The 23371-nt window shown below is 35.5% G+C and overlaps 1 protein-coding gene across 1 annotated transcript in view; it reads left to right on the top strand.

Moving 5' to 3' along the window:
* The first annotated feature begins 3058 nt into the window (after positions 1 to 3058).
* ARHGAP24 (Rho GTPase activating protein 24) overlaps positions 3059 to 23371 on the top strand; it is a 654088-nt gene continuing 633775 nt past the window's right edge. The window contains exon 1 of the mRNA XM_006885250.1: positions 3059 to 3254. Within this exon, the coding sequence (XP_006885312.1) occupies positions 3075 to 3254 (180 nt within the window). The 5' untranslated portion in view covers positions 3059 to 3074. The remainder of the gene's footprint in view (positions 3255 to 23371) is intronic.

Here is a 23371-nt window from a genome sequence, read left to right as displayed (position 1 = left end):
AGTGAAACATAGAAATTCCATATTAACCAGCTTGGAATATACTCTGAGAAAATGAGAACTGAGGCACAAATGGAGATTTGTGCACCAGTGTCATAGCATTTTCACTACCATAGGAACATGGAAACAGTGCAAATGCCCAACCACAAATGAATGCATTAAGAAATTATGGTACATTCACACAATGGATACCATGCAGCATGCAGGAGCAATGATTTGTAAATTAAAGGGCTTTAAATAGACAAAGTGAAAAATAAGAATGGAGATAGATTTGAATTCAAGGGGAAAGACAAAATTGCAAAATGATTGAAATGAAGACTAAAAAGTAAAAAGAACTGTAACATTTGTTTTAACAATATAATTGGAATGATAAAACTAAATTTAAAGAAATGAAATTTAAAAAATTAAAACAAATGTATAGAATCAGTTTTGACTTTAGGACACACCCGATGAGTGGCAGTACACATGTGCTCCTAAACACTGTCAGTGGCAGATTTTTCAGAAGCAGGTTACCTGCTTTGTTTCAAGGTGTCTGTTGGTGAATGGCATCCACTTCCTAAACAACATGCCTCTGGAAACTCTGTGAACTCTGAGAAGTGACTATAGTTATAGAAAAGCTTCAGGTCTTTTGTTCATAGGGTTGCTATGAGTGGCGCTCGACTTGACGGCGATCAACAACAAGCACCACCACCATCTTTGGGTTAGCAGTCAAAAGCTGTACCATCTGTTGGTTGCCTTAAAGAATCTGTAGAGATCAGCAATTGAAGATTTTACCTTGCACCTTCAAGAAATTCACAGATAAAACCAAGGGTTGAGAATTCCATGGAATTTTTGAGTGTAGTTATAATTAAGAAGTCTGGATGGTACAATAGTTAAGTATGCAGAAGTTGAGGAAACTTTGGTATTTCTAACTCACCAGCTGCTCCAAAGAAGGATAATGTGGCAGTCTGCTTCTCTCAAGATAGGCGTGAAAATGGGACTAACATCAGGATTGGAGTGAGACTGAGAAAAATTAGATGAATTATGTATACTGCATTGAAACAGATGAGGGAGAGAACAGTTTAAAAGCGATATATGATTGGGTATTATGGTTATGACAAGAGTCCAGAATGAAGGTTGCATAGAGGAGTGTACTGGGGTAGGGGGGTTGTGGGGATTCTATACCAATGAAATAATTTTTCTTTTACTTTTCAAAGAGAGGCGCTAACTGAGGGGCAGGGTGGGCAGGGAGAAAAATACAACAATGAATGTATGGAAATCCAAAATCTCTGTAAACGTTTGTTAAAATGTATTAAAAAATAATAATGGATAGGCGAGCCCTGGTGTCCTAGTGGCAAGAAGCTGCACTGAAATCCCAGAGGTGCACAGTTCTAATCCACCAGATGGTCTGCTGGAGAAGGAGGGACAATCTCCTCCTGTACCAGTCAGATCCCATTTGATGGTACACACATACACACACAAAAATAATAAAATTTTTAAAAAATTTAAAAAAATTAATGGATTGTAAAAAGATGGTACATTCACACAATGGTATATTACGTAACATTGGTTTTATGAAAACCAATGAACTCTTAAAACATTACACAACAGGGGGAAGCCTGGTGGCCATTGTGTTGAGTGAAATATCACAGTCACGAAAGGACAAATGCTGCAGCTTTTACTTTTCAAAGAGAAGAGGGAATGGAGGTTGGGGGCGGGGTGGGAAGGGAGAAAAATGCAACAATGAATGAATGGAAATCTGAAATCACTGTAAACATTCATTAAAAGAAAAAAAATAAAAAAGGTTTATGGAGAGCATAGGAGTATAGAGTTAACTATGTTCCACAGGTCATCCAACACTGGCACCCTTCTCTTGATGACTCCAGTGTTCTTCTACTGGGAAGGTTCAAACCACCAGCTTGCCTGTTGGTAGATGAGTACTCACTGTTTGGCAATGTATATATGAATTTTATAAGGATAAATTGATTAAAAAATTAATGTGAAAGTACAGAGTAAAGTCTACATTTCTTAAGGAATAAATATTTTTAAAAATAGATGGTTTATATATGTATATGCCTGAATCAGAATATGCCTTGTTTTTATTAATTTATATCCTTTAAGTTTATTCCATGTACTTTTTAGATGCAGGAAGTAAGAGAGTAGGCTTCTCAGTTCCTGAGTACATGCTTAGAAAGAAATGTTAGGCAGGATTTGAGAAAACCTCTGGGAGGAGAAAATTTTATTTGAAACTCCTACCACTCATTCCCTAGCTCTCTCAAAAAGCTCACCTCCTCTCTTCTTACTAAGCTTCTCATTTGTTGATTACTATTTTCTCTGAAGTAAAATGCTCTTGTTATATATCTTGTATATGACCTTATACTCCTTCACTGATAACTTTAAAATATTCTCCATGTAATTCACTGGAGCTCACCATATTACATGTTGAGAGTGGATGTAAGGAGAAGGAAATATGATTTGCCAAGCAGGTTTTATTTATTTCCCCCTAAGTTTTTTCAGCTGTTCTAATTCCCAGCCAGCCAAAGAAACTCTCAAAGGGATAATTTGAGGGGAGGGAGAAATTTTCACATATGCAAAACAAATGTCTTCCATTGAGGTTTTTAAAATAGTCTCTTTAAAGCTTAGCATGTGTCAGGCTGGCGCTTGCTGAGACAATCAGAGGCCTGCACAGACAGGCCGAATCAGTACACCGACGCTGAGGCCCATCACCATGAGAGCTACGCTTTTTTACTTGTTTAAGTTAATTTTCAAAACTTAACATATTACTTCTAGAACTGTCACATTTCTTCACTACTACTTAGGGAAAACAATAAAATAACATAAACAATAAATGTATCACTATTCTAGTTCACTTAAGAAAAAGGTAGACAAAACAAGTTCCCTGAGTTTTATTCAGGCCTGTTGTTCCTAGATATGTGACCTCTTTCTAGAACTTTGGCAAGGGAGTCAGAAATATTTTTCCTCATCCTCTTTTCATTTATTTAAAGACAGGTGAGATTTAAGAGGAACTGGAAGGTAACAGACCTCCTCATTCTTTCCTTTTCTTTCTTTGCTCAGTAGGGAAGCCCATCAGCTTGATAATGGAGGAGAACAATGACTCTGGCGAGAACCCTCAACCAGGCCAAGGGCGGCAGAGTGGCATGAAGTGTGGGTGGCTGAGGAAGCAAGGAGGTTTTGTCAAGACTTGGCATACCCGCTGGTTCGTTCTCAAGGGAGATCAGCTGCATTATTTCAAAGATGAAGATGAAACCAAGCCCTTGGTAAGTAGAAGACATTAAAAGCCACTATGGGCCTAAGAATCTAAGGAGTAAAAGAATTTGCTCACAACTGAACATATGCATCTGCCTGAACCAGAATCTTCCATGTTTTATTAATTTATATTGACCCTGTCTTAATCTCCTAGGCTCTTGCTCAGTTCATTGGTGTCTTTGGTATTCGTCCCCATTGTTTGCTTTGCTTGAGTTGATGAACTTGCTAACTGAGGTTAAGCAGTAAATCCTATTTGCCTAATATCAACTTTAATTTTCACTAAGCTTAAACAGAATGTGTGAGTCACTCAGGGAAATGACTTCCTGAGAAACTTTTAATGGACATCTACTAGAAGACATGTATTACATCTCAAACATCTTTTGTACTCTCAGGAATACAAGAAAAACAAACATTTGACGGAAGACTGTAAATGCACCTTTCAATAATTTCTGAGACATCTTCAGGAGCAATTCTCTAGGGCTTCTTTCCTCTTTACATGGAATAAAATATGGATGTGTTGCTAAACCCTACACCAGTGACACATTTAAACAGGATGCACAATCTAGGTCTCTGGGAGTAGATTCTGTGCTTTTGTGTTTCTTTAACAGTCTTTGTCTGCTTATTGACATATCATTTTCTCAGTCACAGTTCTCTAGACTGCAAAGACAAAGGAAATGTCTTCATTTCTCCTGGTAGCTCTAAACAGATTTTCTCTTTGTGATCATTGTTGATAAAAGGAAAATGTGAACTGAGACATCACCTCTGCACTCATCCTCCCATGAACATCTGTGGGATAGAGGTAGACCAGATGTTAGATTATTTTGTATAAAGATTCCTATTTCTCCTGGTGTTAAGATAATAAATCTAATTAGGAAGTGGATCTGGGCTCTGCTTTAGTGTTTAAACTCCCAGAGCATCCTCATTCTTCTAATTCAGTGATTAACAATAGTAATGACAGTGCCTAATACAAATCCTAAACATTGAAATTGTCACTGCTTTTGAGCTTTACTACAGTCAGATGTCAATTACTGTGTTATGGACTGCTAGGAGAACAAACAGGTTTTTCCTAGAGAGGGCAAAACCAGGTTGCTCCTTGGAGGCAAGGATTCTGAAACTCTGTCTGACAAACTATGGGCATGTTGCAAGGAGCGACCAGTCTTTGGAGAGGGACATCATGCTTGGGAGGGTGAAGGGACAGCACAAGAGAGGAAAGTGGTCTATCAGAGAGCAATAAGTTTATTTTTAAGAATAATGTATTTTCCTAGACTAATTTCCTACTTTAGTGTATATTGTTTAAGTGAGGATAAATGTTTGGCCCATTGAAGTCCTAAAATAACATTTTTGATGATTGAGTCGTATTCCAATAAATAAACCATCACCAATTAGCAGCTGGCGCCAAACTAGATGTTTTGCACAGTGTTTTCTATGCTTGACTTTATTTGTCTCATATATCGAATCTATAAACCTGCAGTGAAACAATGAAGCTCAAATTGAATTTTAACAAGTTATGTGGAAATAATTCAGTAATATTTAAGGTTTAAGATTATATATATATAACGGTAGAGAATTTTGAAAAAATTGTTAAAACTGAAATAATAATGTTGTCATAAAAGCCCTGATTTTATAGTGTGTTTTCATAATTATTTCAGTGTAAATGCTATATGTATATATGTACGTGTATTAGGCAAGAAGATAAAATTAATAAGTGATGAATAAGAAACTGGAATCTGATTGGATTGCTCCTGGTGTACAGATTTTCAACTATCTTTCTGAACTTGCTTTGTTGCAGAAATCCTTAATAGCTTCCCTTTGCAAATTCTGATTTCTAACAGATTAAAATATCCATGATCTTTTTTAGTTTTAGTAAGAGTATTGGAGGAAAATATCACTGATGAAATGATCAACGTACTTAGAATTCTTGCTAACATTCCTAAATAGAAATTTTCACTAAAAGTTTTCTTTCCCCCCCTTTATTTTGGCTGTCAGTCAAAAAAAAGACAGTGAATAAGTTGATTAATAAATTTTTAAAATGAAAGTAGTATGTTCTTTGACATTTATGTCCTTCTTGTCCTGCATTTCATCAAATGTAGGTGATGAATACATAAATACATCCATGACTTCTGACACTGACAGTACAGCATTCTAAATAGTTGTCTAGTTTTTTTTTTGTTTTTAAATTTTGTTTATTTATTGTGTGTGTGTACAGTGTGTACTGAATTGGATTCAACTGGTATAGGAGAGAGTCCCTCCTTGTCCAGCAGAACATCTGGTGGATTCGAACCACAGACCTTCAGGATTGCAGTACAGGTGCTTGCCACTAGGCCACCAGAGCTCCCAGTTGTCTAGTTTTAACAAAGTTTTTTTTCTATGTCTATTTTTTGTTATGGAGCTCTAGTGGCCCATGTTAATCTTAAAAGTCATACTCTGTGCAGTTCTGTAAACTTTTCAGTGAGTTCTTCCTTAGCTAAATCAAGAGTTATGTTCCATCATTATCCTTGTGGAAAATTGCTCATCTGTTGGGAAAAGCCTGCAAATGGATTATTATTGCAGTCCTTGCAAGATACCAGATAAGAGCTGAGTTCTCTGAAAGTACAGATGATTAATATCAACAAGTGAGTGATCGCATTGTTCAGAGGGTTTGGGAAGGTTACACAAAACTAAAGGCAAATATTAACTAAAATTTGGAAGATTCGGGGGGGGGGGTTTCTTCTAAGTAAAGAAATTGGTTAAAGGGATGCCCATCAAAGGAAAGGCATGATGTTGTAAAAATAATATCGATGAATAAAAAAGAGTGGCATATAAAATGTATATGTTATACAAAGAGTCTGGATCCACTGCAGAAAATTCTCTAGCAGGGAAACTATTTCCAGAATACCTTTGCTACTCTATCTGTGCAATCCTCTTTGTCAGAAAGGAAAATGACAGCCAATATGTAGGATATTTAAGTTAGTGAATACCGTTCCTTCATTTGGTTTTTCTTCATATGATTCCTTTCAACTTTTATCTTTATTAGAACTTGAAATATATAATTTAATGCTCTGTATACTTAAGTGTTTGAATTTAGTATTAGCCTTTCATGTTCTTTCTTAGACTGAACTTTACTTTCCACTATCAGTGTTCTTAACTTTTATTTTTTGAGTAAATATGCCTAAAGATCCTGCTCTCTCCTTCCAGGGACAGAACCCAACTGGTAAATAATAATTTTCTGATCCTTAGCATACAGTTCCCTTCAATAGTGTAGAGGTCTTGTCCACATATAACTATTTCATATAGAAAATATATCAAACACACTTCCTCACTATTCTGTAATTTTTTTTCTTTTTAATGGAAGAAAATTAGGTTCATCCAGGACAGAATCTTCCCTCAATAACCATTTGCAGAGCATGTCAGCACTTATACAAATATAGTTATTATTTAGAATAGATTTGTTAAGAAATTAGGTTTATTTTAGTTGTTTAAAAAAAACCAAAACACAGAATGGTAAATTTAGCCACATTTTGAAAACACATTTTCTGTGACTCATTCGTCAATATTGTAAACATTTTATAGTACTGTGTTGCTCCAGTTTTTAGTTCTTTTTCCTAGTTTTATTCTTAAAGTCATATTCTTTAAAGAAGATAAAAACTCCTTGAAGTCTATAGAAAATATAAATCTAGAAAAATTTATTTTGCTTATACTACTTATTCTTAGCATATTTGAATAGCTGTTAAAGATAAAGCTATGAACCAGATTTAAAGTGAATTTCTGATAATGTCTATTTAGCCACCTTTAATTAATGGTCATGACAAATGACTGGATTTAATTAAAGATATCACAGCATGAGAGAAGCGACTAATTCAGAGATTATGATTGTTATTGTACCATCAAGTCACCTGCAACTCATAGAGACCACATGTAGAACAGTTCTCAACCCTGCTCTATCCTGTGCCAATTTTATTGTCTCTGACACACCTACCCCATTACCCCAATCACTGAATCAATCCATCTCATCAAGGGTCTTCCTCTTTTGTGCTGTCCCTCTACCCTTCCAGCATGCTGTCCCTCTCCTAGGACTGGTTGCTCCTTGCAATATGCCTGAAATATGTGAGATGGAGCCTCAAAAGTATAATCATAACTATCTAAAAATAAGGCAATCGTGCAGATTTTGTTAAATGAATTTCTAGTGCTTCCCCCCAAATTAATACTTTTTATTAAATCAAATTAAAAATGTTCACATTAGAAGAGTCAACAAGGGTTTTAACAAAACCAAAATACACATTTTAATACAATAAATGTATATATTAACAGCAAACTACTTCTGAGATTTTATATTCTTTTAGTTATTTCTTTTTAAGAAAGCATAAACTATATTAGTGTATGGAATGTCAGCTAATCCACTTTTCACCATATGCTTTATTTGATTTATCTGTTTTGCCCTTATCATGATTTATATTAGCTTGATCTCAAATTTAGCCAATAGAAATGAATACCTTTTTAACCTTTGTTATATCCTTATCAGTTTTTGTTCTGTGGTGGTTTGTGAGTTGTGTGATGATAGAAGTTAGGCACTGGTAATTAAAATGCCAGCACTGTAGGTAGATGTTAGTGATGTTTGCAGACTTACACAATTTAAGAAGAAAGTCCTGGCTATGTTCTTCCAGAAATAAGCAAATTAAAAACTGTGAACAACAATCAAGATGAGAAGAGTTAAAGATAGAATGTACTTTAGAAGTGAGGTTGGTAAAACTTTGCCTCTCTTTCTTTTGGTGATTTATCAGGAAAGATCATTGCTTTTTAAATAGAGTGTCAGAGTGCTGAGGGAAATCCTCAACAAATTAGATTAACACAATAGCCATAATGGTGAACTGAATGGTGCCAACAATCAGGATCATGGCTCAGGAACCAGTACTGTTTTGTTCTGTTATACATAAGGTTGGCAACACAAGGTTTCCAATATACAGTGCAGACCTGAAGGCACCCAGCAACAACTATGAATACAACTATGAATACGCTCAGTGTTAGAATTTGGGAAGCATTGAACATCAGAGACCATTTGGAGAATCCTGATAAAGTGACTAAAATCTGAACAGACACCAACCCAATTAATCTCCTCCAAACTTTCTACAACCAGAATCCATCCAATTGTGTATAGAGGTTTATTCTGGACATGATGAAGAGGACGCTATATTGGATCATAATATAACTTATAGAAAACAGAGATTTTGAGTGAGCTGTTACTCAAAGGTTGATCGCTAAATATGCTTGCCAATCTAAGAGCTAGTTCTAATTTTAAATATTCAGCAAAAGTTAATGAAATCTAAAGCTCTCTAATGTAATAGCTCCAGTTTAAATATAGGTGCTAAAAGATGCTACCGACTTACATGTTAAAAAAGAATTCTGAATATCTTGGAACTGGAGTTTAATTATTAAATAACTGAGTTTTATATGCTATCAGAGAGCTTTGGTGGTATAATCTGTCAAGATATACATTACTAACCCAAGAGCAACCTGTCTCTGGAGGTTTGAATCCACCAGTGGTTCCATAGAAAAAGGGTAGACAGTATTTTTATGTTGCAATTTCTAGTTTCAGAAACCCAATGGAGGGTGATTTTGAGTCCAAACAATTTGATGGAAGTAAATGTGTGAGTGATGTAACATCTTTGTCTCTTGGTATTAAACAGACCCATATGGAGGTATTACAAGTCATCATACACTTTTAGAAAATTTTAGTGTTGGCAAGAAGCTGCGCTGCAATCCTGAAGTTATGCAGTTCAAAGCCACCAGCTGCTCCACGGGAGAAGGTTATGCAGTTTCCTCCCTTGCTATTAACTGCCTCAGAAAACCTTCCAGAGGGTCAGCTATGGATCAGTTTTGACTCTGTAGTACACAACAGCAATAATACAATGGTTTATTATTTCTCTTATGAAGTGGGGTTTTGTTTTGTCTTAATTATTATTCACATGCAGCAATTTATGCATGATAAGTATTTATTTCAGAGGAGTTATGGGCATGAGTTTTAGAGTCAAACAGCTTACACTGAATCTTGTACTAACCACTTACCTATTGGGACTGTAAAGGACAGTACAGGAGAGGAGGACCCCGATGAGATGGATTGATTGGGATAATAAGAGTAGGTGTGTCAGATACAGTCAGACTGGCTCAGGATAGGACAAGGTTCAGAGTTATTGTCCATAGAATTGCTATGAGTTGCAAATGACTTGATGACATTTAACAACAACTACAACAACAACAACCAAATGATGCACTGAGCAATTGATATAGCTAATTTAAGCTTCAATCTCTATACAATGAGAGAATAATAGTGTGTATATTATAGCATTATTATTAAGATATATTATTATATAAATGTATATTATATATTTAAATATAATAATTTAAATGTGTTATTTGTTAAAAAGAGCTCTGGTGGCTTAATGACATGGAGTTGAACTGCCAAATCAAAGGCAAGTGGTTAGAATCTCACAGTTGTTCCTTGTAAAAAAGAGAAATTATCTCCTCTGAAGTTTGCAACCTATGGCAACTGCAGGAAGATTAGCTACAAGTTCGTTCCAACTCAATGACATATAAAAGCATTTACAACAAAAATTATTTATGTAAAGAATTTTGAGGAAGCAGTAGCAAATGTTAAGCATAAAATAAATCAGCCATAGGGAGGAAGATACTCAATGAAATGGGCTAACAAAGTGACTGCAGCAATGGACTTAGGTACAACAGAAATTATCAAGATGGCCCAGTAAATCCACTGGGGCAGTTGTGCTTTGTTCCATGGGTTTATTATGAATTGGAATCAACTTGATTGTAGTAGATTTGGTTTTATTTTTATTATGTGTGTAGCTATTTTGCTAGCTTCCAGGAAATACAAACTGACATAGAGAGGTGCCAATATTACAACTATAATTCTTTCCTCAAAAAATGAGTTCAAAATATCAAGTTAGTTTCTTTCTCTAGAAAAGTCCAAAATAATTCCAGTAACATGACAGCTCTTTAGAAGCACAGACTTGTAGTGATTTTGGAATTTTGAACTTTCAAATTCATCCTGAAGGCCATTTCGTTTCTCAGTTATCATGAAGGGGGATACTTTATAGGGATTTGCATAGGAGTGATGATGACGATGGTGCAGGCCTGGGCTATGTTCCATTTGGTTATACATAACTCATGCTCACTCATTGCCATCATGTTGGGACAGACTCGTACATGGATAACCTGCCAGAGAGTTCCCTGAGGCTGAATATGGCGCAGGAGGAAGTTGCCCATTTTTCTCCCCTGGAGCTGCTCCTCAATGCCAACTGCCACACTTTGGATTGGCAGCACAATTCCTTACAGGATAAGCCACCAAAACTGCCTGTAAATACAAAGTTTCTGTGAATTGGAGCTGACTTGTCAACACCGAATAACTATTCATGTTGTTATCATGAGCCATTGCGTGATTTCAAAATGATTGTTTACATAAGGGGTTAAGAGTAGACGTGTTCAGACAGGTTTTCATGACCATGCACTGAACGGAGTCAGATCACTTGCCTCTGCTTCTTTGGCACTACTGGGCAGTTGTCGACTACCTACTTTTAGGTTAGTCCAAACCAAACTCAATCCTCAGTACTGGAGTCAGTTTTGACTCATGGCCATCTGCTATCAGATTTTTGTAGGCTGTAGTCTTAACAGGATGAGATATCTTCATCTTTCACCTGTTAAGCTCCTGTTTGGTTCAGATTGCCAACCTTTTAGTTGGCAAGTAGCTCAACACTTAGTCTGTTATGTTATTGGGCTCCAGTTTAGATTATCAGTGGAACACAATCTGTGCCAGCTAAGGACAGTAGCCCTAATATTCTATTTATATTCTATTTGATCAGTTTGGTCACATGACTGTGTCTATGCTCTGAAGAGGCTGGAATGTCACCTAGCTCTCTCCTGGGAAGCAGAAGACATCATCAGTATTAGCAGCCTTTCCAGATAGATGAATAATATAGGTACCTAACATCCATGAAGATATTGATACATTTCACTCCAAATTCCTTGCTGTCAAGTCAGAACCAACTCATACCTGGCCTACTTGTAGGTTTTGGAGGCTGTAAATTGCACAGGAGATTATATTCTTTCCTGGTGGATTTGAACTTGCAGAGAGGCATTGCCTTTGAATTAGCAGTGAAACTCTTAACAACAGACTAGACAATGTTTTAGACAACATTTAACCAACTATATTTATAGGACAATGTGTTGTTACTATTGTAAACTACTGTCAAGTCAGAACTGATAGCTGTCTCTAGCAGGTTTTCAAAGACTTAAATCACAGAAAAAGATATTGCCCTTCTTTCTTCCACAGAGCAGCTGGTGGATTTGAACTGCATGCCTCTGAGTTGGCAGTTCAGTTCCTTACTATTAAGCTCCGTATAGAATAAGTGAAGGACTTAATGAGGAAATAGAGGGATCTAATGGAGGTTAAACGAGAGTTTCTCTAAGGGATAGATACTTGAAAGCCTAAAAAATAATGGCTGACAGATGGGGAACTTTGACCTATTTGAAGATTGATGAGAAATTAATAATGCTTAAATATTCAAAGAAGTTAATACAGCAGTGGTGAGAGACAAGTTTGTAGAATAAGTACAGATCAATATATGAATAAGGATGATGGAAGAAAAAATGATACCTTTGAGTTGTGGTGTTGGGAAGACTACTGAATAAACCATGGACTGCCAAAAGAACAAACAGATATGTCTTTGAAAAAATAGAGTTCTCATTGGAAGCAAATATGAGAAAGCTTTGTCTCACTTATCTTAGGCATATTGCTAGGAAGCTATTCCCTAGAGAAGGATGGATGTCATGCTTGGAAAGGTGGAGGATAGGTGAAGGAAAGGTGAAGGAAAGGAAGATCCCCAACCCAGATAGATTGACATAGTAACTTCAGCAAAGGGATCAAGTGAGTCATGAATGAGGAAAATAGTACAGGATAGAGTTCAGATCTATGCATAGTATCACTCTGAGTCATACTTGACTCAATGACACCTAATAACATATGAACGTTTCAATAAGTAATGTTAAGGATTTTGGAGTTTATCCTGAGGGCTTATATTTTACTCTGTATTTGCTGATTTCTCTTGGTTTGTTGATTTTGGTGCAAAGCAACTAAGACAGGACTTCTGAATGGTGCTTATCTTGAAGGAATCCCAAATTCCCACCTAACCTAACCTCTCAAAATTCTGCGGGTCTGCCTGGTTTTCCTATAAGAAAATATATCTTTTACATTATTATAGTATGTCTTTAAAAGTGATTGAATGGCAGCTATGTTCCAGATAAACTCTTGGCCTTCTGTCATCCTTTATCACATAAGCCTGGATTGTGGGAATGTTCACTGGGGAACTTCTGATTGTGGGAGGAAGACCTGAGGAAATCTGTTGCTGTTGGAGAGTACAGGAGAGAACCTCATGGAACATCTCTGGGGAAGGGTGAGGTGAGGGATAGCACTGGCTGAGAACTCTTTTGTGTTCATAATTTTATTTAGAATTGACTTTAGCCAGGATGAATGGAATTGAACCATTTTGAGGGCACAGATAAGACTCTCTGGCTTAACATTTGAACATTCCAATAGCTATATGCCTTGAATAAGTTACTGAACTTCATTATCCTCATCTGCTGTGACTTTTTCATAGAGTAGTTGTTAGTCTTATGTTAAAAAAATGTGTCTAGAATTCTTATGCAGTTTCTGCTACCTCCTAATCATTTTAAAGGAATTAGGTATTTTTTTGTTAGTGAGACCCTCTGGTGGCAAAAATCCTTAAGAGTGTGACTACTGACCAGAGTGTTGGCAGTTGGCACACACCCACCAGTGCTCTGGAAGAAAAATCTGGAAATCTGCTTCCAAGAGATCAGTAGTGAAGACTCTATGGCATCCATTTCTACTCAGCAGTGCATGGGGTCGCTGTGAGTCACAGCTGACTTGATGACGAGTGGTTTGTTTTGGTTCATTGCTATGGTCACAAGCATTTTTATTTCTGCCATTTTGACTATAGCAGTATGCTAGGTAATTTAGAAATCAGGCTCAACAATAAAAAGCTTATTAAATGTGTAGAGAGCTCTTGTAGCCTAGTGGCAAGAAGCTGCACTGCAATTCTGAAAACTAATGGTTTATGGGCACCAGCCGCTCCTCAGGAGAAGGATGCGCAGTTTCCTCCCACACCTCTAAAAACCTGCCAGAGTCAGCTATGGATCGATTCCAACTTGAAGGTATACGACAACAACTTTAAATATATAATAAAAAACAATAGATAAGAAGCCCATGTGGTTTACAAGGACATTATTTTTGCAGTTAACACTAATTAAAGTGCAGAAGGAAAGTTGTTTTTACTTGTTTTGTTAAAATGCATAACTCACAGGAAAAGGAATCTGTAAAGCACCGCTCATATTTGCACTACTGTGGATCTTGTCTCTTTGCTTACAAAACTTTTTTTTTAGTTTGTTCAGAGATTATGGAAATATTTATGAGGACCGTCAAGGAGGCCAAAGGAAGCTCCTTGCAAAACTGGACCACCTGAGGAGAGGCAGCAAAAGCTTTCTTGTCCCACAACACCCATTCCTCAGCATCAATTTGAAGAGAGAGCCCCTTGGCTTGAATCCCTGCTTTTAACAATTAATATGTTGATTAACAGCTTAGTTGATACATGACACGTTCTATTTCATTAGCATTCCCTTCAACAAATATCTTCTTCTTGCTATGTATTCTCAAGTTAGAACTGACTCATAGCTGACCCTCCAGTGGGTTTTCAGAGGCAGTAAATTGCACAAGAGAAGATTGCCCGTCTTTCTCTTGAGAACTTGGACCATGTCCCTTTGGGTTGGCAGAGCAGTTTAGGGGGGAAAAAAACCCCAAAAACAAAAAGAAAACCAAAATCAAACAAAAATCCCTGACTGGATGAACATAAAATTTGAACACGTAAAAATCTTTGTGTGCATGAAAACATGTTTCATAAAAGTACTTTTCTCTTTCCTTTATTTATGAATAAATTTTGCGCTTTTACTTCTTTTAGCTTTCCTTAGAAGGTTAATCTCTCATTTTTTGGTTTGTGTTTTCTTTTTAATCTATCTGGTCTGAACCTAAGTGTACGCCATTCCTCTACAACTATCACTGTTACATTCAATTTATCAGTTGTCAACTACATAAATGATATGGTTTTAGGGCACTTTTATAAGCAATGAAGCAGGAAGCAACTCTAGTTGCAAGAATTATTTTTAAGATAATATTGTAATCTTCCATGAAAGTTTAACTTATCTTGTGGGGTCTATCATTATGTACATTTCAAAACATTTCATGGCCAAATATTGCTTTATTTTACAGATGTGTTACAATCTTTTATGCATTCTTCATTTATTGAATATATGGATTGTTTCAAATGTTTGGCTATTATGAATGATAGTGCTATGAACATTGATTGTCCTGAAAGTTTCTGTTTGGGAATATATTTTCCTTTCTCTTGACTGTATACCTATAGTTGAAATTTTCAAGTCTTATTCTAACCCTGTGTTTAGCATTTGAAATGCTGTGAAAATAATTTTTGGATATTTCCATCTAACATAGAACATGAACATCATCGTTAATATAAATTTGTGATTGAAGATTGAATATTGACATCTAGAAAACAAAAATCCTCATAACTGGACCAAGAAGCAATGTCATGATAGATGGAAAAAAAGGTTGAAGATGCCAACTATTTAATTTTATTTGAAATGATAAACAACTTGACTGCTGCCCGTGGTAGCTACAGTCAAGAAATTAAAAGATGTAATTACACTGAGAATATCCGCTAATAAGGACCTCTTCAAAATACTACAGAGTAAGAGTATCTATTTAAAGGTTAAAGTGCACCTGATGCAAGCCATGGTGCACCTGATGCAAGCCATGGTGCTTCATTTGCTTTATATGCATCTGAAAGTTGGATGTTAAATAAGGATAGTGAAAGAATTGATGTCTTTGAATTGTGATGTTGGAGAAGAGTACTAAATATCCCATGGGCTGCCAACAGATCAAACAAGTCTGTCTAGGAGAAAGTGCAGCCAGGGTGCTCCTTTAGAGGTAAGGATTGTGAAACTGGTCTCAGCTATTTTGGACATGCTGTCAGGAGGGCCAGTCTTTGGAAAAAGATACCATGATGGGAAAGCTGGAACATGAGAGAAAGAGAAGTCTTTTAATAAGATGGATTGACACAAGAACTATAATAATGGGCTCAAGCATTGTGGAGCTCAGTCATTAGGATTATGCAGAATAAGGAGGTTTTGTTCTGTTGTCATGGTCATGGTCATTTCTATGGAATCTAACAACATCTTTGTCATTCCATACCCTGTTCCTAGTATTTGCCAACGTTGGTGAAGGCACTTCAAATAAGGAAGAAATATACTATATACTTACTCCTACTTTTACTAGCACTAGAAGTGTTCACAGGTGTGTGTGTGTGTTTGGTGTGGTGTGGTGTGGTGTGGTGTGTGTAGGTGGCTTAAAGGACCATGACCTGAATAACTTTTCTTTTTAATTCAACGTGTTTGACATTGAAGAGCTGACAAGGATGAGGAGGGCAGCATGAGCTTAAGCATCTCATAGGCAAGAGCCCGTTTTTGTAGTCAGACTTACTATTGTTGAGTTGGAACAGAGTCAAAGCTGATACTCCTGCAGGTTTTTTTTCAGACTGTAAATTGCGCGGGAGATTTCCCATTTTTAGCTGTGGAGCCTTGAAGGATTAGAACTGCTGGAGAGGTGCCACCTTTGGATTGCTAGTACGGCTACTTACCATGCCACCAGAACTTCCTATAGGGGGATGTCCAGATAGTTCTTATCTATTAATTATTTTCTCTTCTGTTCATGTCTCCTAGCCCTCCTTTTTTTACCTTGTGGCTCTTTCAATTGACAGGATGCACCAAAGACACTCCTCAGCAAGTGATATTTAACTTGAAATTACTGAAAACTTACACATAATTGACATGAAAATTTGTGGTATTGCAAATTCTTCCATACTGCCACCAAATTTTCTCTGCTCTATGATCTTTCTCCAGTGGTTTTTTTTTTGTCTAGAATTCAGGGTTAGCACTTGCTCCAAGCACACAACTTATACTCCTGAAATCCCTTCTCCTTTGACTTGAGAGAATGATAGCTTTTATCTAGACTCCCTACGCTGGCCAGGAAGAGGATGACAGTGGTTGGACACAGCAATAATGGCTGACTTCTCTTACCACTTTAAGCAGAACTGTATTTAACACAGTGCTGTCTCTGGTTTTAGATAGCAGAGTAAGTTGAGACAACAAGCTATTTTATATGTAGTATCTTTTGATATGTAGATAATAATTTTACATTTTTACAACTACAGCTCATTAACCAAATACAGCAATTTCTTTTAATCTCTCAGGTATGCTACACTGAAATTCTCTTGTTAACCAATAATTCTAGTGGCTGTCAAAACACTAATGTATCTGAATACTGACAAACAGTTATAAATCTGGAATAATTATTTATGAGTCAATCAGCATACTATTCATGTAAATATGATTTTTTTAAAAGAAATACAGTGGAACATTAAGTAATTAAATGATGGCCTATTGGCAGGAAGCTGCACTACAGTCTCAAAGGCATTCAGTTCAAATCCATGAGCTATTCCACAGAAGAAGGATGGGACGTCTCCTCCTGTGCAATTAACTGCCTCTGAAATCCCACCTATGGGTCTGTTCTGACTCAATGGTACACAAGAACAACAACAACATATCATAATATAGCTCTGATGACCTAGTAGTTAGAAGCTGTGCTGCAATTCCAAAGGGTCATGGTTTGGATCCCCCAGCTGTTCCACTGAAGATGGATGGGCAGTCTCCTCCCTTGAAACTTACTACCTCTGAAACCCACTGGAGGGTCAGCCATGCATAGATTCTGACTTGAGGGCAAAACAACAACATATCCCAATACACTCTTAGAGAGCTCAAGGTAATCTGGACTTGTAGCTGGCCGTTCACCGGATTTCTGAGATGGAAAATCACGGGAAAGGATATTTTGTGGCTTATCGGTGAGGACAATCCCAAGGCATTAAGTTCAAATCCACCAGCTGTTCTGAGGGAGAAAAATTGACCATCTCCTCCTGAAAACCCACTGGATGGTCTGCTCTGAGTCAAACTCATCAGTACATAACAACAACAGATCACACATCAGATAAGAATGCTCAACCTTCTCCCATGGAGTAGTTGGTGAATTTGAAGAACCAAAGAAGCATGCCTGTGAGTTGGCAGTGCAAATGTCCCTGGGCTATACTACCAGAGCTCCCTATACCATAATAATGATATATTTTAATCTTTGATCAATGATATTTTTTAATAATTTGACTCAGTATTACTGTTTCATAACCTAGTTTTCTAATTAGAAGATCACAAAAAAAAAAAACCCAAAAAACAAAAAAACAAACAAACGAAAAAACCAACCAAAAAGAGAAAGAGAGAGAGAAAGAAAAGAGAAAAAGTAAAGCTTCTCTAAAGTGTAGAAAAACTAGCACAGGTAAGCGTATCTATATCTTCTACCTGTTCTACTTGTGGCCAACCTTGTGAAATTGTGAGCTGGATGACTAAAGAACTCAGTGTATATATGCACTTGAGCTCACAGACATAGATGTGGATTAAATCAACTGTAATCCTGGCCCTCCTAGCAGTCTGAACTATTTTAATAAAACTGAATAAGGCTAACTGAACTACACTATTTAACACTTAGGACCTTCTTCTGAGAGGACAGAAAGCACAGTAGTAAGATTTTAATGTTTTAAGGTAGTTTAGAATTACCAAACTTCTATTTGTTTTGAACCTCACTCCCTTTACTTGTCATTTAAAAAATGTCTTGGTTTACTATTTACATTTCTCCAGATTGACTTCAAACATTGTCAATTTCTACTTTTCATAATACATGCCGATACTGAAGGAAGGACTCTTCTGGCTTATGAGTTTTATTCTTTTATCAATGAGGTTTTCAACTTCTATTAGTCATTTCTTCTCATCTGTTAAGTGAAGAGTTGATGCCTGTGGTTTCAAAGTTTCCTTTCACTTATAGATTTCTAAAAGTTCTACTTAACCTCACAAAGGTTTTTACTCTCTTCAAATTATCTTTAAACTCTCATTATTCTTTCAGTGAACAGGTACAATAATTATTTCTAAAAACATTACATTTGTCTATAAAATATGCAGTGCTATATACACACACATTTCAAAAACAAGTAGTTTAATTATACAATATCCTGGGGCAGAAATAGCAGTATTCCATTTTCAAACTATAGAACAGTTTTGTAGATGGTCTAAGTTTTCTAAATTAACCTACATTTTAAATGTTTAATATTTATTTACTATTTCATTGATTACTATTTCATTAATTACTATAATAATTAAACATTAATACTTAATGTTTAATACTGAAAAATATTTTGTGAAGGTCATTTGATTCATCACAAACAGTGACATGATCACTTATATACTCAAGTGTTTTTAAAGCTTCCTCTTTTGAAGCACTAGGATTTTGTATGGAAATGTGATTAGAAAGACAATATTTATTTAGACTGAGGTTTCTCTTTCTGACTACTTAAAATGATTAAAAATATTTTAAAGATAGAAATAAATGGTTTGCACCTTCAGAAGTCTGTTCATCCAAAATTATAAAATGCAAAATGAAAAACAGAAAATTCAGCTGAATTTTGACCGTATGTACAAGATTATTCATTGATCAATAATAGTTCAGCTGAAATTTTGTCAAATAACTCAATTTTTTAAAAAATATCAGAAAAAGTGAGCATCTTTGTATCTTTATCTGGAAAGAGGCATTGAATCTACATTACATATCAACTATTAGTTTTCCAATTCTTACTGCTCTTGTAAAGAAAGGAATGTTAAAATGTTTATGGATACTGAGTAATATTTTTCTGAGTTTAATAAGTTTGATGTATTTTAATTAGGATATTTTGCATCACATTGTATGTGTTAAATTTGTTATTGTTGTTGTTGTGTACCATAGAGGAGGAACTGACCCATAGCTGAGCTTCCAGCGGGTTTTCAAAGACATTTAATTGCACAGGAGGAGATTACCCGTCCTTCTCCCTAACCATGTGCCTTAGGGATTGTAGTACAGTTTCCTGCCACGAGGTCATCAGAAATCTTATTTTGACTTTAGATAATAATTTACAGTCTTTTCAAGGACATGTGCCTCTGATCAGTGAGTTTGACAGAAATTGTATTTCCATTCTTAATTTCTCCTCTTAATTTTGAATTGAGAAGTGAAGAGTTAGGCAGTATGACTCATGAGGCCTTTCATAGGTGGCATGCAGTCAGTGGACATTTTCTGAACTTTCCTGTTTAGATATCTGTTATGGATTAAATTATGTCTCCTCAAAATGGATGTCAATTTGATTAGGCAGTAATTCTTCACATTTTCCTCTAGTTTGCTATCTGATTTCTATTTTAAAAAATCACCCTGTATGTGGTAAACCTTAACCTCTATGATGTTAATGAGTTAGGGTTAGGGGACGTTATGTAAACAACACTAGACATATTCTTTAAAATTCAATTGTATCTTGAGTCAATCTTTTTGAAATATGAGAGAGATTGAACAAGTGAGCAGAGATTAGAGGACCCTCAAAGCTGTATGGGCTCAGATTGCTGAGTGATTGGGGAACTTTATACTGCTAATCCACCAGTGGCTGGATGAAAACATCAGTGGCAGTAAAGATGTGTAGGCTTCTCTCATTCAATTTATAGCTCTGAAAACTCACTGAAGGATCAGCTGAGTCTGTTTTGATTATAATAAAAAGGGTGGGCTTTTTTTGTTTGTTCTACTTTATTTTGTTTGCTTTTTTCATTATCATTAAAACAGAATCAGGAGAGAAACATGTCCTTTGGATCTCGGGTCCCTGTGTTGAGAACTTACTATACTCAAGGATGGACTGGTTTTTTCAGGAATAGACTGGTTTGAATGTTACCATTGGATATCAGGAAGTGATTTTGAAACAATACAAGAATCTTCCCTCAGAACTAACAGAAGAATCTTTCTAAGAACTGGTTCCATCTCGATTTCTAGCCTCATAATCTCTGAATGAATAAATTTATGTTTGTTAAAGACATCCATTTGTATTATTTTTTATTGCAGCAGTGATAGATAGGAAAGATGATGGCTATCTAAAATTTTAGATTTTCTTGAGTGTAATATATTAACAATTTTACTTGGTTTTCAGAAACTAAAATAAGATTTCTTATTTCCAAATGTAACTAATGAAAGCTGTTCTTCAATTTCAGAGCTTTTATTATTGTGGGCATTAAAATACAGTTTCAGTTAATAAAAACTAAAGATGTAGTCAAAGAGGTAATTCTTCACACCAGTGTGGCTTACCAGGAATATCGAAGGTAATAAACATTTATTATAAACTTTTAAAGGCATTGTGGTGACTCAGTGATTATACATGTGCCAAGTGAAAGGTCATCAGTTTGAAGTCACCAGCTTCTTTCCTTCGGTAAAGGTTTACAGCTTTGGAAACATTATAGGGTGTGTTTATTGTGTCCTACATGGGCTCTATGAGTTGGAATCCACTCCGTGGTAGAAGGTATAAACTGTTACATTTTAGATTCTATATTCAGAACTCTTATTTATTTTATTATCTCATTAACTCATATAACACTATTCATAAATATTTTTATAGATGAGAAAATGCCCAGAAGTATTAAAAAAAATCTATGTTCCAAGACTAATAAGTGATGAAACCAGGCAGAAAATTTGGGAGAAAAAAAAAATAAAAGAACACTAAGAAGGAGGAAAATGTTTTAAATTGGTAGGCAGGATTCAAATGAGTCTCAAGAGATTTTGAGTAGATTTATGTTTTAAATAAAAGAGAAAGGAGAAAGAACTAGATGTCTACATTAATAAATAGAAATACAGCTTGCACAGTGCCCTAATAAAGAATCATACATTATTTGAAATTATAATGGTATTTCAGAGGTTTTAGGAATTACATAGCTAACTCATAATTTTTACCAAAGACTCTAGTAAAGTCTTTTGCTTAAAACTTTAGCTGGCATTTTATAGACTGTATTTGTATTCTTGAGATGTGTGGTCTAAGAATGTGTGTACAAATAGAGGTAGTGTCTGTTAGGACTCATTAAATTACATCTGAAAGTCATTTTTATGTTTATACATTCAGTTAACCTCTATTAGCCCAATAAGCATTTACAATCATTCCCTACTTTTTTAAATATCTGGTTTTGTTTGCAAATTCTAAGGAGCAAAGAGAATACCTGTTGCTGATTGAAAAGCCAGCAGTTTGAATCCACCAGTTGTTCTTAGGATGGACACTCTCATCCTATACAGATTTATAGCTTCAAAAAGCTGATGGGATGTCACTACGAGTTGTACTCAACTCAGTAGCAGTTGATAGGCTACAGTTCATTCATTAAAGAAAATTTCTACCCAAAAGCAGACCTGATCTTGTTTAGTTTTTGAGACACGGTACGTAATACATAGTAGTGACTATTGATTGCCTGCTTATTTACAATATATAAATGAGAGATGGCTAATAGAAGAATGTGTCATATACTGTCTCTTTAACATATGACAGATACTTGAAAGAGAGCAAGTACTAATATATCAAACACACAGTTTGCCATTCATCTCCATATATTACTATGGAAAACAAATATGAAGTTAATTTCTAAAGCCCTAGAGATGAACCTGAAAGATGCCTTGGTGGAGGTGATGCTTTTAACAATATTTCCATTTGAAGTTTAGGATTTTAGAAGATGATAATCTATGGGTATTGAGAACCTGGAACATCTGGTAATATCATAATGTTGCAGACATGTTGTTAAGTGCCATTGAGTAGATTTTTTACTTACAGAACCTCTGTATACAATATCATGAAATCTGGACCTGTGTGATCCTCAGCCTTTGCTCTTTGAGCTCACTGTTGTAGGTATTCTGTGTGTCTATTTCATTGAAGGTCTTCCACTTTTGCTTCAACCCTCTACTTTGCCAATTAGTTTTTTCCTTCTATGTGGACCTAATCCTCATTATAATATGTACTAATACATGAGATGAAGTCACACTATCACTGCTTCTAAAAGCATTCTGACTATACTTCTTCCTTGATCAATTTGTTTGTCCTTTTAGCACTTCATGAGATATTGAATGTTTACCAATACTATGATTTTCAGACATCAGTTTTTCTTTGGTTGTCCATACTCATTATCTAACTTTTGCATTAATCTAAAGCAACTGAAGAATATAATGACTTAGATCATAAACGTTTGTCTAAGGTAATCAGCCCTTTGATTTCTTGACTGCTGTTCTCATAAATGTTGGTTGTGGGTCCATTAGAACTTGACAAATTAAACATTATTTTCATTTGTTATATTATTATTATTAATTATTATCATCCCAATTGCAAGGATTTTTCTTTTTGCTGAGAAGCAATGCATAATGAATTCTGTAGTCTTTATTCTTCATCAGTAAATACTTCAATCCTTTCATCAAATAAAACTGGTACCTGATCATCACAGGTTTGTTGAAAAGTATAAGGAATATACAGAGTTACTGTACCAAAAAAGTGTTCAATATTTAGTCATTTCAGTAGTTTGTATATGATCAGAAATTAATGGTGTTGAAAAAAGAAATTTAAGCTACACTAAAGGAACTGATGAAAACTAAGGCTCCAGGAAATGAGAGAATGCTAATTGGGATATTTCAACAGATGAATGCAATGCTAGGAATATTCATTTGTCTGTGTCAAGGAATTTGTAAGGTTCAGCCAATTAGGTGAAAGATATCTATATTTGTGCCCCTTCCAAAGAAAAGCGATCCAATAGAATGTGAAAATTGTTAATCAAATTCATTAATATCACATGCAAGAAAATCTTGCTGAAGATAATTACAAAATTTTTTTAGTACATCAATAAGAAACTGCCAGGAATTCAAGCAAGATTTAGAAAAGGATATAGAATAAGGGATGTCATTGGTGATAGCAAATGAATCTTTGCTGAAGGCAGAGAATACTAACTACATTTTACTTACCACCAGTACTTTACTGGCTGTTCAAAAGTATTTGACTGCATGGATCAAGGTAAGTTAGGCATAACATTAGGAAGAATGGTAATATCA

This window comes from Elephantulus edwardii, unplaced genomic scaffold, assembly GCF_000299155.1.
Source record: "Elephantulus edwardii isolate Elephantulus edwardi_28Jun2011 unplaced genomic scaffold, EleEdw1.0 scaffold00042, whole genome shotgun sequence".
Classification (NCBI taxonomy): domain Eukaryota; kingdom Metazoa; phylum Chordata; class Mammalia; order Macroscelidea; family Macroscelididae; genus Elephantulus; species Elephantulus edwardii.
The sequence above is the reverse complement of the archived record's forward strand: the minus strand, read 5'-3'. Positions and strand labels throughout refer to the sequence as shown.